The sequence below is a fragment of the Micropterus dolomieu genome, linkage group LG21 (genome assembly GCF_021292245.1).
Source record: "Micropterus dolomieu isolate WLL.071019.BEF.003 ecotype Adirondacks linkage group LG21, ASM2129224v1, whole genome shotgun sequence".
In the NCBI taxonomy this organism is placed as follows: Eukaryota; Metazoa; Chordata; class Actinopteri; order Centrarchiformes; family Centrarchidae; genus Micropterus; species Micropterus dolomieu.
In genome coordinates this window covers 27,499,633-27,516,598 of record NC_060170.1, presented here as the reverse complement: position 1 = coordinate 27,516,598, position 16,966 = coordinate 27,499,633, and the positions used below count along the sequence as shown (strand labels likewise).

The window sequence follows — 16,966 nt, the reverse complement described above, 5'->3', positions numbered from 1 at the left end:
GTTTTTTTAATCAAAACAAAAACTAACGCTTTCGCGTAAGTCATTATTGACACATCTGAGCCAACACAGAATCGCATACATCTCAACATAAAATGCCTTGTTTTAACTCGGAAATACCTGTTTATTATAACATCGAAGATGGAAATTCTGATTTTAAGAATACGTGAAAGTGCCAACTTCTTACAGTTCCGATTTTAAATGGAGAGGCGTAAGCTGACCCTGCAAATGCACCTACTGTGTATCCATTACAACATACAGTATCTGTAGTGACAGAGAATAGCCTATTCAATGTTGCCTACCTACACATACAATTATAAGATAAGATAAAAATAAAGATAGCTAGTGGGCGACAAAGATATATGAGCAAATGTGTTGGGGGGCTCCTTAAACCTCCCATTTCCTAGTTATTGTTTGGTTTTTTTGACTGGCTGCAAGTAAAGTTGCAAAGTTAAGTACGACAGTATGTTTGGGGTTTTTTTTTTTTGTAATTTATGTAACCCACCTTGCATGAGTGGAAGTAGCCTATGAGATATCTGACGTCTATGAGTTACAGTGTCTACCTCTAGTGGCTGGGATTGGTGGAAATACTTCTTCTCCACAGTGCGCATGCTTCAGTGGTCTATTTGAAGTGGGAGGGAGAGGCCTTGACTTGCTGCCAGGAGAACATGACTCATCTTCATGTCTCTCTTCTGCCATTTCACCTTCTCTGCTCTCTGGCCCAGACGGTAAAGACCAACTGTTAAAGAAGCTGTAGACTGGTCTGTTAATCCATAAGTAGCTGCTTGTTTAATAACTGCATGAGATATAAACTGCATTTAAAAAAAAACAAAAGACAGACTTGATGGTGTTATTTATTTTAATCTGCTAGAGTACAAAGTGTGACTTTAACATATAAAATGTTGTAAACTTGTAAACTTCTCTTAAACATATTTTAATTTACTAATTTATTGGTCAATTTAATTTCCCTTTATTTTCCAACATTCATGAGAGTTTTTATAGCAATATAAATACATACCTACATTTAATTAGGATGTCCCTTAAAATCAACATTCACAGTCATAAAACATTTGAATTGAGCAAATCTAGGTAAGTCTGATTCTGAAAAGGCATCAGGTTAAGTGCAATTTCCCTTTTAACTGAGTCAGATCAGGATGTGGATTTTGAGGTAAACCAGACAAATAGTGGCATTGCAAAATGTTAAAATAAAATGTACAAGTAGGCTACAGAGAACGCTGAAATCGCAACCTTTTAAGTTTGTATCGTGAGTCCCTAGTTTCACCACACTGAGCGCTGCAATCTGATGTACACAAACAAACAAATAAACTAAAGGAGTCAACTTGAAACTAAGTCAAGAGCCTTTTTTCACACAAAACACCTGAGTGGAGTGTGCAGTATAAAAACAGAATGACAATAACTCAAATCAGTCCCAGTCTTCTTATCACAAAGCATTTTCTAGCATGAGCTAGAACAAACATGAACATGGGATCATCAAGCCACTGTATTTTCTCAGGTCAGGCACTTCAGCTACACTGAGCAGCTTTACGTAACCAGCACAAAGTTACTTTATGGTCTTGCAAGGAAAATATGTTGCAGTTAACACACTAGCTGCCAGCATCAGTTCATCATTTGTTAGTTGAAGTAAGCTGTTTAAGTAAAAAAAAAACAAGTCTACAACACTGTGTACTTTAACTAAGAGGACATGACAAATGCCTTGTTAGTCAGCAAGTGCTGGTACATGAATATGTTTTGTAAAGGTCAAGCAATAAGCTACGCTGAAGCTTCTTATTCCTGTTTTAAAACCTAGTAATTACCATTAAAGAAAGGACAGATTGAATTCAAGCTCAGCTCTACCAAAGCAGTTAAAATCCTCTTCAAGCTGACTTTGCCAGAGGGTTTAGGCCGTGAGTGTTAGGCGTTTATTGTGGCGTTGGCTCTGTGAAGGGCACCACCTTCTTCCCGGCCACAAAAACCTCCAGTATGTTGCGATCATCACCTGTCAAAGAGTAACAGAGACAAACATTGAGTAAATGGTGATTGGCACATCAAAGTCAGAAACATTTGGGGAAATTAACTGAAACTGACACTCACCCAAATTCAAGAACTTCTCCAAAAGAATCTGAAATTAAAGTGATGATAAATTAGCATTACACTGAAATCAAATTTTCTGCTTTCATTAGTTTGTGAGTAAATGTGTGCGAATAGAATAAGACAGTGCCCCGCTACCAACCTTTGGTCCATCACACTGGGTCAGGTCGATGGGTCCACCAGGAGCAGCTACATTCACCCTCAGGGCATCAAAGTCTTTGCCCACTTCAAAGTTCCCTATTTGTTCATCCAGGGACAAGGCTACAGACAAAACACATCATAAAAAAGCTGTGTATGATCTGCCCTCTTGTGAAATTTCAATCAGTCATTGTTGAAAACATCTTCCTACAGCTACTTGAATCAATCTCTGCTGCAGCGCTCTCATACAGAATGACTTAGAGTCGGCAAAGACATTTCAGCAAAAAAAATGATTGTTCTGTTCTGTGGAGAACATGACTAATAAAGAGACAGAACACTATCTGCACAAGGCTACCTCTTGTTTTTGAGTGACAGTTGAGTTTGTGTCTTACCTTGGCTGCCGCCCAGTGTGGCCAGTCTGAATGCCTCCTCAAAGGTGAGCGTGTCTTGTTCTTTGTCCTGGATTTTCAAGATTTTGGACGTGTCCAGTGTTCTCCTCACAGCATCCAGCATAGAGGCCGAGTAGCCACCTGCCACATCTGATCCACACCACAAACACAGAGTCAAAGCATGCAGATACAAGCACAATTATTCACAAACATGTATTATGGGTATGAAAAAACAGTATGTCCATTTAAAATTTTCTGATTTATGCTACTTCGAGCCCCGAGATTAAAATACCTATTACACCAGATGTTCTTTTTTTAATTTAATTTGGACACTTACACCAGCAAAATTCAAACAAAGTGATCAGCTGGTGGTCATATGACCAGCTCACTGTCTCTGCTGACTGTACTCACTAAAATGGCAGACTGCTATAAAACCAGACAACTACATGTCCTGGCACCTGTCTCACTGCTGCAGCAGGCTCTGCTCAAGTTTCCAAATCATCAAATGTCATTTCACTTATTCTTTATAGTGTTACAAAGTTTGTCAAATGTACTCTGGCAACACAGTTGCTCTGCTCCCACCTGTTCCCAGCCCCAACTTCACTTTGTGTTTCAGGACGTTGCGGACGTTCAACATTCCACTAAACAACCTGGACACATGTAGAGATGTAGATGAGAGACAGAGGTAACAAATACAATGAACCTGCACCTAATTTCAGCACATGAATCAATAAAGTTCTGTTGCAAATCTTTGCATTAAGGCACTTACAATGCTGTTATAATATACTGCTTAAGGGCTATTTTTATTATTATAAATCTGTGTTGTATAAATATTGATTGCATTCTGTCACGTATAGCTTCAAGAAACTCCAAAACTTACGAAATGTTGGAATTGGGACAGTGAGACAAAGAGGCTCCAGTCTCTCTGAACAAAGCCAATTCTTCATCACTGAGGTGGCAGCCATGGGCCATCACCGTCTGTGAATCAGCATCGTCACGAATAATTTCAAACATGGTCGATATTTTTATCCGCATTTATATTTGTCCACAAAATATCTGCCTGCGTGTGTGACTATATCCTCACCTTGTTAGTTAGAAGGTTGTGTTTGTGATAGACGTCCGTGTAAGACGATGACTCAGGAAACAGCTCCTTCACAAGCTGCACTTCTTCAAGGTTTTCACTGACATGACTCTGAAAATAAACGCACACATGTCCGACATTAAAAAGTAACTTTAAGAGAATCTGTGGTGTAACCTTCAAAATAAATCTGTATAAAATAAATCAACTCACGACAAATTCTATTCTACAGTATTTGTTTGATGTTATTCCTGGTCGGGATTCTACCTTTGTAAGTTGCATGTGTGTATTTGTTTCATTGTTCAAAAACCCCAAAGGGCCAACACTAAATAGTCTCAACATGGCAACTATCCCCTGCATAGCCTGATTTGGTTGCCACAGTGAGCTCACCTGAATGTGCAGATTGTTATTCTTAGCGATTTCTCCCAGCTGTCCTAGCAAAGCACCTGTGCAGGATAGAGCGAAGCGGGGAGTCACCACTGGCTTCACAAGAGGGTACTGCAGAGGAAAAACACAGGAGCCAGGGGAGTAACAGAGGATCTAAAAATCTTCAAAATCTTGACTTTTTCGTGCATCCTTGAATTGTTCTATTTAGTGAATTATATAATCTTACCTTTTTGTCCAAAAGCTGTACAATGAACCTTGAGGGAACAAAACAATGATTGAAATTCATTTGCAGCAGCCATCTTTACAAATTTGAAGATGCAACTACAATTACAAATAAAATTTCTATACAAGTTACATCTAGAGGGAATTGTGGTTGTAAATGTCTCCATATAAATTGGTAATGTTGATAATTTTATCGACTAAGACAGAGGCATATGGTACATAAGGCAAATATGACTTAAAAATATATAGATAATAACTATAGGGAGTATTAAATAGTAAAAGGGAATTTTAAAAGTCAAGGCATGTCAATACAAGTGAAAATTATTATCTTTGGATGCATCTGTTGCTATCTGTCGCTGTCTATTACATATTCTATCAAATATTATAATAATAAATTCAGTGTAACTGTAATAAGTTATTGCCTCTGGGAATGTTTTCTTAAATAATCAGCCTGTTCTTACACAAAATCCCCAGTATTATACTGTTGAATAAACTGCTGAAACATTTTGAAAGGGCACGCATAAGCCTCATATCCTGTTTGATGCTGTTTAACATTCATAAAGCCTTCGAAAACATCTGCCGTATCCCATGATACCCACCGACGGGTTTCATCTTGAGACTCCTGAATGGTCTCTTTGTAATGTGCCACAGAATTGTTCAGGTCCATGCACACCTTGCCCACCAAGGCACGCTGTCCAAAAACATCTGTGAGAAAAAGAAGGATGACTGAGTAGCAAGAATATCAATATACATTAATCAGATGAGTCCGTTTATTTTGAAGATTCCCTTTTTTTTCTTCAAAAAGCAAACTTCATGTACTTAGCTTATGTATGAAATGTTGTCAGCAAACTATAGCCCACTCAGTTAACTGCGTTTTGTGCTAACACAAAGTTTGTTACTAATGGGCAACATATTAAAACTGTATTTATATATCATATTTTGAACATGAAAATACAATGCAATGCACTTTATGAATGTATTTACCATGATATGGGAAAAGTTAAAGGACTTGAAACTGACGATTGAGATCATAAACTCATAAGTAAAGTGTTTACTGACGTAATAAATCAGGTGGGAATAAGGCTCATTTTGCCATTAAATTGATTCTTTCTAATGGAACCGGGCTTCTTTTTGCAGTGGAGTTGCCCCCTGCTGGCTGTTGGAAAGAATGCAGGCTTGATCTGCACGATAGCTCTTCCTGAAGGACCCTGAAGTGACTTTGAACTTCAAACACAATCTTGTGGATTGAAATTGAAATGAGAGAAGCAATTTGAATTGAGAGAACTGAAGGTGAAAGTATAGAAAGAGTTGAAATTTTAGTGAGACTGAAATACAGTTTCAGTTGCAAATGGATTCAGTTTCATAATATTACATTCAGTTTCAAGTTTATTGGAATTTAATTTCAAACAAATGAATTCAATTTCAAATTATACTATTCAGAATCAGTTTTTCAATACCATTATTCAAATTAAACAATACAAATTCAAAATATGATATTTAAATTCAGTAGGGCGGTTGTGAGCACGGGGCATGATCCTCGTTTCACTGCGAAGCTTTGACTGTGAGATTGACAGTCGAATCCGGCTCTGCCCATTGAAGCATCGAATCTTCGACTATGCAGGGTCAGCCCTAAAATTAAGTTATGTAATGCAAATTTTCAAGTTGAGCAATTCAAATTCAGATATGAATTATTCAAATTCAGATTCTACTGACACAAATATCAGCCCATATTTAACAGTGTGCGAGAGAACCTGATGAGATCTGGCCCAGCTGAAGGTTTTCTTCACAAAGTAAACCCACACAAGGGGTTTCACTTATTGTAGCCGATTAGAGCTCTCCTAGTGAATGTGTGGGCATGCACAGATTGTGCTTGATTGAAATCCCTCCAGCCACAGAGCTAGTTCTTACAGGTCTTACATCTTTATCGTTCTTATCGGTAAATATGTTATTCCCAGCGTAGTTCAACTCATCTTCAGCCAAGCGGTGTTCTAAAAGAGCTTTTTCACAGCAGACATTTTGGCATTTCACACCAGGAAAAGCACAGGTGTCATTGATACAACATAAAAAACGGCTGCATGTCATTTAGGTGAGCTAGTCCCAGGATCCTGGTATTGTGCATGCTGGCTCACTGGCATAGCTTACTAGAACACTTATGCAACAGAGCCATTGTTAACTAAATTTGTTTCATCTTTTCCTTTTATGATAAGCCAAAATGAGTGAATGCCTGAAATGAAAAAGGTGCATTGAAATCACCCGTGTGGGTGTGCAGATTCTTTATTGTAAATAATCTACAAGAACAAGGGAAAGTACTGATGACAGATGATTTTTGTAAGAACATACAGTGGGTGCACCACGTAGTTTTGGCCAATGTGGCATGTTACCACTGGTAATTTTGTTGACATTTACTTTTTAATAAATATTGTTGATTAGTCATATTTTTATTAATTACAAATCGACTTAACTTTATAAAAATGTGATGTGTGGTTGGGAGAGAGGGCATGTGAATTATAGTAATAAGTTTTGCTTGACAAGTGTAGTGTCACAGATACTGTACATGTTCAGTTACTTAGGGACTGTAAGAGAGCTTTGTGCTACTGTGACCAAACATTTCAAGTCAAATCAGGCAGATCATGTGCACATACATCGGATTTCCCCAGGACCTTGAACTTTGGACCTTATAAGAGAAAATATTGCATATTGAATTTTGTATGCATTTATAGTTTTTGTTCTTTATGTTACTTTTGCAAAAAAAATAAAGTAATAAATTCAACACAAACAAGAAGAAATGAAGCATGAATTTTAAAAATATGTGTGGAACTACTCCAACATGCATATGCACACATACGCTTAAGGTAAATTTTCTACAAAATGGAACCGCGGGCTCAGAGCAGGACAAAGGCGAAGGTTCAGTGCCCCTGATTGCACAAAATGACTGCGTAAAGCTGCCAAAGCCAGTGTTCACTGCATATGGCTGTGTCGTTACACATTTATGTGAGTGTGTGTGTTCAGTATTGCATAACATGACACCAAGATGATAGTCAAAAAGGTGAACAAAATGAGAACAAGTTTGTTTCTGAACAAGTTGAGAAGGCAAGACCATTCTGTCAAGACCAGCACTGTCCAATTAACTGTAATGAAAGTTACACATTTCAATTACTGGGCTTAATCTGATGGATTAAGGTCTTGCACTGTACTCTTCACCACAGTCAAACAAGGCACACAGATCTATCATCACATTCTGAGCAGCTGCTATGCCAGTAACAGCAACTATTCAGTAGAGCCTGAAAACATCTGTCAGGGTTGTGCTTTTCAGTTTTATTATTTGCTGTGTTGTTCTTCATTTAGTGTGTTAAGATTTTGGTTTTCTGGTTAGGGTTTCATAATTTCTGCATTAGTTTATTAATTCATGTCCTGGATTATGTTTTGTTTTGCATTTTTTCTGTGCTCAATGTCTATCCTGTTTCCTGTTTTGTTCAGTGCTTTCCGAAAGTACTTGCTACTCCCTCCCCCTACCTACTTTCCCTCCGTTTGCATGTTCACGGGGAGGGTCCGCCATGTTGAGTGCCATCTGAAACCAGTGAGGGTGGAGGGGTAGTGGGTTAGAAAACCCTAAAATGCCGAGTGAGCATCAATGCTGGCCTGTTGAAGGTGTGTAACACCCTTTGCTGCACGATGGAGGACCCTTCTTTCAGATATGAGTTCCGTGTGACAACACCCGTAAACATGTAGGATTTTCAAATTCTGAAACCACACTAACATTTCTTCATCACCATACACAGGTTGAAAACATACCCTAAAGGTTATATTGAGTTAAATTTAAAAAATGCTCTTATCTGAAAGACAATACAAATGTTTTTTTATTGAATCTTATTCATCTCATACGAAAATCTTCAGCCAAAACAAAAGTAGGCCTACACATACTGACAGAATAATACATGACACAACTAGATACATATGGGTGTCACGTAGCAAGTAACCAAGGCATTAAAGAAAAATATTTCAATCTTTACACATTTTTTAAACTGTTTAAATTGCTTTACTATTCTTCAGACCATGTAATGCTTCAATATAATGTTGTTGATTTCTATAATGAAATGTATTTGCGGATTCTTCAAAATAAGAAGTCTATCAATCGATATCAATCTATATGATAATATAGATATATTCATAAATAAACTGATGAACCAGTCAATGTCTTAAAGAAATATTATAAATGTAACCAAAGTAATTTGGTATGTTTACAATCGTAAAATAAATGACTGATGGTTTCAGTTTCATTATAGCAAAACACTTTTCCTCAATATCATTCCTGAATCTTAATACAACTGTTGTTTGATAAACCCATGACTGCCGTGAGTGATAGTGTAGCAATAACATCAGATCCTATTTATGCTATTTAGTCTGATCCTGGATCCTAAAAATCTGTTATCTGCCGGGGCACATGGCCGACCTTGACAATGTCAGACATGACAGTGCACCACATCACTATGGCTATATGGCTTATTTTTCCAAATTTGTTATTAACTTTCCAACAATAGCCTTAAAATGTATCACTAGGTGCATAGCCTTCAGTAATCTCCAACTTCAACTCCAAATGTGGGCTGGATATTTTACAGTATTTTGGCCAATACCAAGACTTTTCTAGTAATATGCAACAGTGCCAGAATTCGACTTTAATTGTCTCACAACATGACACACTTGGGTTTCTAACTTGCTAATCCACACTACAGAAAGAAATCACTGAGGAACAAATAGGACAAATGCTTAAAAATAAAAATCACTTAGGTCAAAATGTGTGTGTGTGTGTGTGTGTGTGTGTGTGTGTGTGTGTGTGTGTTTATGTTTGAGTATAGGATGGCTTACTTGCAATCTGACCCAAGAGGAGGGAGGCATCTGTATGTATAGTAGCAAAGTAACATGCAGTGGTTGTTCCGTTTCTCAGTGTCCTTTTCTGTAAAGCACAGGGATCTTATTACAGGATTGAGACAACATTCATATTATTTTTCTCTTTTCTAAATATTGTTAAACCATGGAATTTTTCACACCCTTCTCAAATCATAGTCTGTCTGACAATAGAGAGGACTTGACTGAATTTTCCACTTTTGCAATTGGTCCAAAAGGGCAAACTGCAATGCCACAGACAATCTCATAAACACAGTGTGTCACAAGGCTCAGTTTTGGCTCGCTGCACATCTTCAACACCCAAGGCACAATGTGTGACTGATAAAAAGCAACTGTAAACATTTTGATGGCCACTTTTTTAACGATGCTAGCAAACTCACCACTACTTGAGTGTAGACCTTGTTGGCAAACTCCAAGTCTGAGAAACGTGACTCCACAGGAAATGTGTAAGTACTGAGCCACTGCATTAAGGGCATGTCCAGGGCCGTGCCAGCAAAGCTGTACTGTGGTGCATGGATGTGGGTGTCCACCATTCCTGGCATGAAGAACTCACTGTAGTGCAGCAAGCAATAAAAATGGTTCAAACATACACTACTGTTTTTTATCTCCCGAACAAGAACTGATGCAATGATGCTCATGCTTTACATTCCAGTGGTTTAATAAATATAACTGCAGATGCAAATAAGAACTGACAACCTGTCCAGGGTGGACCCTGCCTTTCGCCCGATGTCAGCTGGGATTGGCTCCAGACCCTGTATGCAGGATAAGCGTTTGACGATGGATGGATGCAAAGAAGACTTTGTGTTCACATCTGCCAAACCAACATCAGCAAACAGTATCCATCCGTCCATTGTCAACCAATTATCCCGTGTACAGGGTCATGGGGAGTAATTTAATATGTAGCCATGTAATATTATTGCAAAGTTATATATATTTAGTAATTTTTAAATATATTTTACTTACTGTTGAGCCAGAGTATTGACTATAGATGGACTGAATCCAAAGGTCTGAGACAGGCTATCAAGTTCTGTGCCTTTCCCGATGAAAGCAATCTGATGGCAGAATGAAAATCAGCTAAGAGTTACTGGAAGAAAACATGATTACAAAAGAGTGCTTGCAAGAGAGTAAGCTGTGAGAGCTGAATACATAATTGCTTGAAGAGGCATTTTTAAGACACTTCGCTTAGGAGCAAGCTACCTATATTCAGCATATACATTTAGCAAATATAGCCCATTCAACAACCCTTAGACTATGTCACAAGATGTTCTTGTGTGAGATTCTGTAAACAGCACCACAGTCCTTGTAATACGTCTAGGCATATATCCTTAGGCCCACTCCATCTCCTTAACATATTCTGTTTACTTTTTAGGGAGATTACATGGTTCTTCAGATGGTTTCAGTGTTTCAGAAGATTATGGTTGTGAATTTTATTCATTATCCCACTTGCTGTATTTGAAAAGGCTACTTTAAACTGCCAGGACGTTTTTTGTGTCTGAGAGCTGATAGTGTGCCAAAAGTTGCTCAGCAACAGCTTAGGCTATGAAACACATTTTACAACACACTTTATCCGTTTGGAAAACTCAGACGTCTTTTACACCAAACGGTGCGCAAGGTTTAGGAGTAGCCACAATAAGTTATAGCCTATAGGCTATAGGCCTATTTATTAAATTATAGATTACAGTCACTGTATATGCGCATTTGTTTTCCAAACCATAAAAAGTTTTAACCAGACCAAAAGCTGTTTTAGACATTTTAGATCCGACAAACCTTCCCCTCTGTGTCCACTCCAAGGAGCGCATCTTCCAGGACTTCCAGCGCTGTTTGCTGGGTCGAGTGAATAAATGTTCCCCGGTAGACGTGGACAATTTCGACGGTGTGTTTGTTGGAGTTCGCCATCCCTTCACAAAGTCTGTCGCAGTCGAGCAGTGAGATGCCTGCGGCAGCACCAACGCACCAGGGTTTTGTCCTCGTGGAGCTCTGATCACCACTACGCACAACGCGCCAGCACCTGATGTCAAAGACAATCTGCGGCCAATGAGAAGATATGGTGTGTGTCTATGTGTGTGTTGGAGTTTGTCTGATGGTCAAGTTGTTATAGTATATTAGCCACAGAGTCGCAAAGGCTGAGTGAGTCTGCTAAAAGAAATACGTTTCCGGTTTTGCTTTATACTGCTGGTGTCACGTACCGATCATGAATCATTTAGGCGCAGCCCTTACTGTAAACGTCATCTAACTAACATCTACTGTCCTGTAAATCAGATTAACTGTATCACTTAATAATTAATCACAGTAATTAGTAATAGCCTAATATATCTACGAGTCACTATAGAGTCGCTATAGGCTATTGCTTTTCTTTGTAAGCTGCAAAGAACTTACTAGCGCACACGGTTTCTTTGGAAAATCAGGCCAGATACACAAAACCCGGAACTTGACTGTCCGTTTTCTGCGCAAATGTAGTAGGCTATATGTCACGATATACCGTTTTTAAACGCTTTTTGTGCAATTCAGTCTTTAGGCAGTCTTTAATCACTACCAACATCTTGGAAGACAACACTTAGTACTTAATTCTGGGTGTCTGTCTGCCTGTCAGATCAAGACATATCATTAAATTAACTTTTGGAAATCTCTCATGAGGTATTCTATGGAGAATGCGCACTCAGGAGTGGAACATTCATTAAGGGCCCCTATTGTCACACAGCCAATACAGTAAAGACAAGGGAGAACGTGTTAAATATTTTAATAGTGTCATTTGACCCACGGACTTAACACAAGTTCAAGTGGACCGGTGAGTTCTGAAGTGTGTAACAAATTATCGTTCAGTTACTGAACTCATACTCAACACTGGTCGCTGCAATCAAACTGCATTTTGGTGTAGTAAGCTGCATAGATATATTTAGATACATTGAAAGAGGACATTCTGTACCATCTGCCTTTCAAGAGTGACAGCAGTCACAGACAGTCTATATCCAAACATACAAGGGTAAAACAAAAATAATGTTAACACTTCCTCCTGAAATTTTTAATTAAATGCTTAGGTTGCATGCCAGTAAGCCTAAGGTATACAAATTTACTTACAGCCCTTGGTCAGTTTCTTGGGTGGTTACTGGTTCCTTTTTTCAGTGTACTTTGTACATGTTTGGCATAGGTTGTCATGGTGTTTCAGATGGTTCCTTATATTAAATGTATTTTGACATCTTCATAAAAACAAGGTAATAAGGGAGTGGTTATCGCTAAGATTAGGGTTTCGTTTTAGTAATTCAGTAGTAATAGAGCAGAGAGATCTTAAGGTAATAACTGGGCAGAAGATATCAGTAATATCATGATAACAGTGTAATGGGGTAAAAAAAAATGTAGTTGCTATAAAACCATCACAATCACTGAAATGTCTCTGCCCGTACGCATCAAAAACTTCCTTCTTTTCGAAGTTAACAAATTAATTATTTTTCTTGAAACATTGTGATGCAACAGAGGAGTTTTTGTGTGCTAACCATGAATTACAGCCAGAAAAGGATGCACCACCCATTTCCCCATCATTTCTCTTTTTATATAGTCTTAGCTCACTATCCAATTAACATTTAGGGTTTCATAGCTTTCCAAACACATATATTTGTACAACCAAACTCTTGATGGCTAGCTCACACAACAGTGTATCATATAATGAAGATGAACCCTGACTTTGACACTTTATGCTAATTGCGGACAAAAACTCCTAGACATACGGTGGCATGGCAAAGTCAGCAGTTCTGCAAGGTGTAGCAAGGTATTTGCATGAATTTTGAGAGTATAAGCAGAACAAAGTTATATAAGAAATACTTCAAATGAGCTTAGAGATTAATCCATCCATGGCATGATGTCCAATGTCCTAATGAGGAAGCAAAGTGAAATATTGCCACATCCTTTTAAATTTATCAACCTCACATGACAAATGACAACACACACACAGATGTGAAACACAGCGTGCAAGCAAGGCACTATTTTGTAACGGCAGGCTTTTCAGTCTGAAGTGTGATGTGCGGTTGCAAACAAACATAGTAATATGATACTGCTCAGCTATACAGTAGTGAATAATCATGTTAAGAACTGTCACAGCTTTTTTAATTGAACTTTAAATGTTTTGGATGTGAATGGCACCACTACCAGAACTACCCCAATGAGTTTTTCCAGTATGTTTTATATGTGGAAATTAAAGTGTTTAGGATAACCTACTCAAACCACGAGTCATTCTAAGGAAAATGTTTTTGAGATTTTTACTGCATTTACATATTTATTTATTCTAGAGAGGATAGAAAGTCTAGCAATATTCTGACATATTTCAACACACTTAAAATGTCGACCTCTATTCTAAGACAATATAATTCAACAGCATCACAAGCTGAAGTCTCCAAAAGTATCGTAAAGTTGAAATCAACAGTTCTCTAAAACATCTTCAACAAAAATGGAACAGTTGAGTGTAAATATGAAATATGAGTGTGCCTGACAGAGTTGATATTTTAGAATCGGTTCCCCTTATACTTAAACAACCTCCACCGTACTTCTGCTTATAGTGCTGCCAATACCACAAGGCCTCCATTTGGTCAATTATAGTGAAATTAATTGTTATCTTGGATAAATGAAGTTAAAATGGATTTACACAATGTATAGGTTTTTTTTATTACATATACATGAATTAATTAATCTTATTTTTGTACTAAAGGTTATTTAAATGAAACTGACATCTGAAATCTTCCTGAATCATCTGCCCCGGTGTTGACAATAACTCATTTTCCAGGTTTTGCATCAAACCAGCAACAATTGTTGATGTGCATCACTTAATTTCAGTGTGATCACATCTCATCTCTTGATCAGAAAAACTGTTTTGTGTATATGTAAAAACAAATAAAAGAGAACAGTCCATTTCAATATCTTTAGTCTTTAACATGGACTTGGGATACATCTGGGAGCACATCAGACTTGTCCTGTGACTTCTTTGGTACTGAGTCAAAATCCTCTCCCTCATCATCATCATTGTCATCTCCGAAGTCACTTAAGTCATCATCATCATCACAATCATCACTGTCCAAGTTATCCGTGTCCTTCTTCCTTCGTCCATGTCCTTTCTTTCTCTGCTCACCATCTTCTTCTTGGTCTGTCTTGTCCACTTGTGAGTTTAATCTACACAGAGAGAGAAAAACAAAATGAGTCAAGACTGAAGCTAAAATGCTACCAATGAGTCAAGTCATTTCCAAAAATATGTTGTCATGTATCTCAGTGTCCACAAGATGGCAGACGTGCACTAGAATTTACTGTTCATGCTTGACAGAGATGAAAAGAAAGAAAAATACAAAGATTTGCTTCAAAAAAACACGTGATTATTTCCTTCCTCCAGATAAAGAACACATGTATCACATTTCTCACAATCGTCTAATTCATATACAGTGCGAGGACACGTGATATGATTGGCTTCTCTATGATTCACTGGTGACAATGTGGGCAAGAAAGTCATACAACTGGATATAGATTTTCTCAAGAGTAAGCAGAAAAGTCGATCATTTATGAAAACGTATGTATGAATCTTTACACGCTCTAATAATACAGGTCCACTCACGGAATAACGATGTCCTCTTTCTTCCCACACTTGCAGCAGATCTCTAGCTGAAGGGAACAGGGCTTACAAATGATGTGATACGCATCCTTCACATTCTTTTGAGAACACTTGACACTGAAAGAAGAAAAGATGCATGCACTAATGTCATCAATTTTCACACTGGACCAACTAGGTAGCCCTCTGGATTTTGCCCCCCCCCCAAATAAAAAATACACAAATAACACATCCAAAATATTTTACTGCACATATACAACAGTGCAACACACCTGCAAAGACTGTGTGAGTTTGACTGTTGTATCCCTGACTCAATGATACTCAATACTTCTGATGAAGCAGAGGTTTGCCATGCTAGCAGGACATATGCAGGACATGAGGAGTTTCCCTGAGTGCCAGCTGACCTGACCAAAACAACATGCTGATTGGTAGTACTGCATTTAACTTGCCACTTGGTTTGCTACAAGCATGTACGCAGCAGACAAATCCAGCCAATGAGTCTGGTTTTAATTTCCAATGGCTTCTTTAAATCGAAGTCTGCCCTTCTGTGTCAGAGATTGTGGGAGGTGAAGGTGATGCCTGTTATAGAATATTTCTTAGGGTGCTTAATTGATGTAAGAGGAGGACGTAAGACAGGTCAAGCTTGGAGTCATTAGCTGACCCCACAAATGTTCACTGACCTTCCAGCTCTAGTTATTTCTCTTATGTTACAGTCCTTGTTAAAGAGACAACAGTTAGACTGATTAGGGAGAGACAGTAGCTTAGGCATCAGGCTAGCAGATATCAGTGTTCTCTGGGAAACTTACAAGGTCGCCTCTTGCAAGAATGTTTACAAGACCTTACTGGCTCCACCGATTCGAGTACAACTCATGGATAGTAATATATTCCAATATTATGTAGCATTGGAGTCTAAACATTAGATAGATTTTTTGTTCTAGGTTAAGGCCAGCCTAAAGATGACCTAATAGGGAAACCAGGGGGAAGAGAGAAACATAAAAAGAGACCAAAAGGTGTTGTCCTTCAGATTTGGTGTTGGCATTTTATGTGTTCACATGTTGTTTGCTGGCACTGTGTCTCCTCGGCCGAGCTCAATAAACCATGCCATGTTAAGTCTTCATTAGTATCTGAAACTTCTTCACACCTGAGCCTGGCTCACAATATTTCAACAATGCCTTAACACTTCTCCTCTACCCTGACCAGGAGTCAAAAATCCACCCGTGTAATACTTTGATAATGGCAGCTAATTTTAGTTGTTGTGAACCTTCAAGTGTTTTGTTGCTAAAATGAATACCCCGATTAACTAACTGATAATAAATGACTGATTATAATCCATGTTCTCTTGCTTTATCGTATACCCACCAGTGGCTTCAGCATCAATTACTTGCATGTTTTCTGTAAGAGATCAGATCAGTTGAGATGTGTGCAGTCATGAGTAGTTGTAGCGGTGCAAGTGTACCCAAGTGTACTCACCATTTTCGGGGCTGTGTTAGTGTCTTGTATTTGTTGTACTTCACTTTCCACTCAAGAACACCCTTGCAATGTTGACAGAGCCCATCGTGGATCTTTGATTTTGCCTTCTACAAAGCACATGAGCAGACACATGGTGGGAAGGTTATGATAATAATGTTATAAACATGGCTTTGACAAAACAATAGGTTGTAAAGGAAATGCACTATCGCTGAGAAGATTGCTTCAAACAAAAATAAAATCGTGTTTCATGTGTTTTATTGTCTTTGCTCTTGTGAAAGAACTTTGTAGCATGTTTTTGAACAGTGCTCTAAAAATAAAGATTATTATTATTATTATTACCACAAGAGGTCAGTGCTGGTAAACCTATACCCATATGCAACGTAACGTCAACTCACATTTTAAAAGTTCCTTTAGCTGAGCTGAGCAACGTAAAGTTACCCATGCTTGCTAGTAGCTACATATGTCTACTTTATTTGTCCACACACACCTTCACTTGTACAGTCGCTCCGTACTTGTCGTTTTTGAAGGCAGAGGAGTTTTGATGCTTCTGGGCGCGCGACCGAGAGACATTACCTTTCTGAGAACTCATCTTATTTTCCAATGTTTTAAGTTATGTGGGTACACAAATCCGAAAACCATGCCAGGAGCGAGAGAGCCCTAACCCGGAAGAAGTACGAACACGTCATGAAACGTCATTGAGGTCAAAACACGAAAGCG

At 38.3% G+C, this 16,966-nt stretch overlaps 2 protein-coding genes across 2 annotated transcripts; both read right to left on the bottom strand.

Moving 5' to 3' along the window:
- Nucleotides 1-838: 838 nt before the first annotated feature.
- gda (guanine deaminase) lies at nt 839-11,407 on the bottom strand. Its single transcript, XM_046035148.1, has 14 exons — nt 10,969-11,407; nt 10,165-10,253; nt 9,582-9,753; nt 9,163-9,250; nt 4,899-5,004; nt 4,304-4,331; nt 4,081-4,188; nt 3,697-3,804; nt 3,493-3,590; nt 3,195-3,262; nt 2,616-2,762; nt 2,228-2,346; nt 2,089-2,116; nt 839-1,993 (listed from the first exon to the last, which is right to left on the bottom strand). The coding sequence occupies exons 1-14, from the start codon at nt 11,095-11,097 to the stop codon at nt 1,917-1,919; spliced, it is 1,365 nt and encodes a 454-aa protein (XP_045891104.1). The 5' UTR covers nt 11,098-11,407; the 3' UTR covers nt 839-1,916.
- Nucleotides 11,408-14,090: 2,683 nt separating this feature from the next.
- lg21h9orf85 (linkage group 21 C9orf85 homolog) lies at nt 14,091-16,929 on the bottom strand. The gene is made up of 4 exons (XM_046036043.1): nt 16,737-16,929; nt 16,250-16,356; nt 14,786-14,899; nt 14,091-14,352 (listed from the first exon to the last, which is right to left on the bottom strand). Exons 1-4 carry the CDS (start codon nt 16,836-16,838, stop codon nt 14,106-14,108), a joined length of 570 nt encoding a protein of 189 aa, XP_045891999.1. The 5' UTR covers nt 16,839-16,929; the 3' UTR covers nt 14,091-14,105.
- Nucleotides 16,930-16,966: the final 37 nt, after the last annotated feature.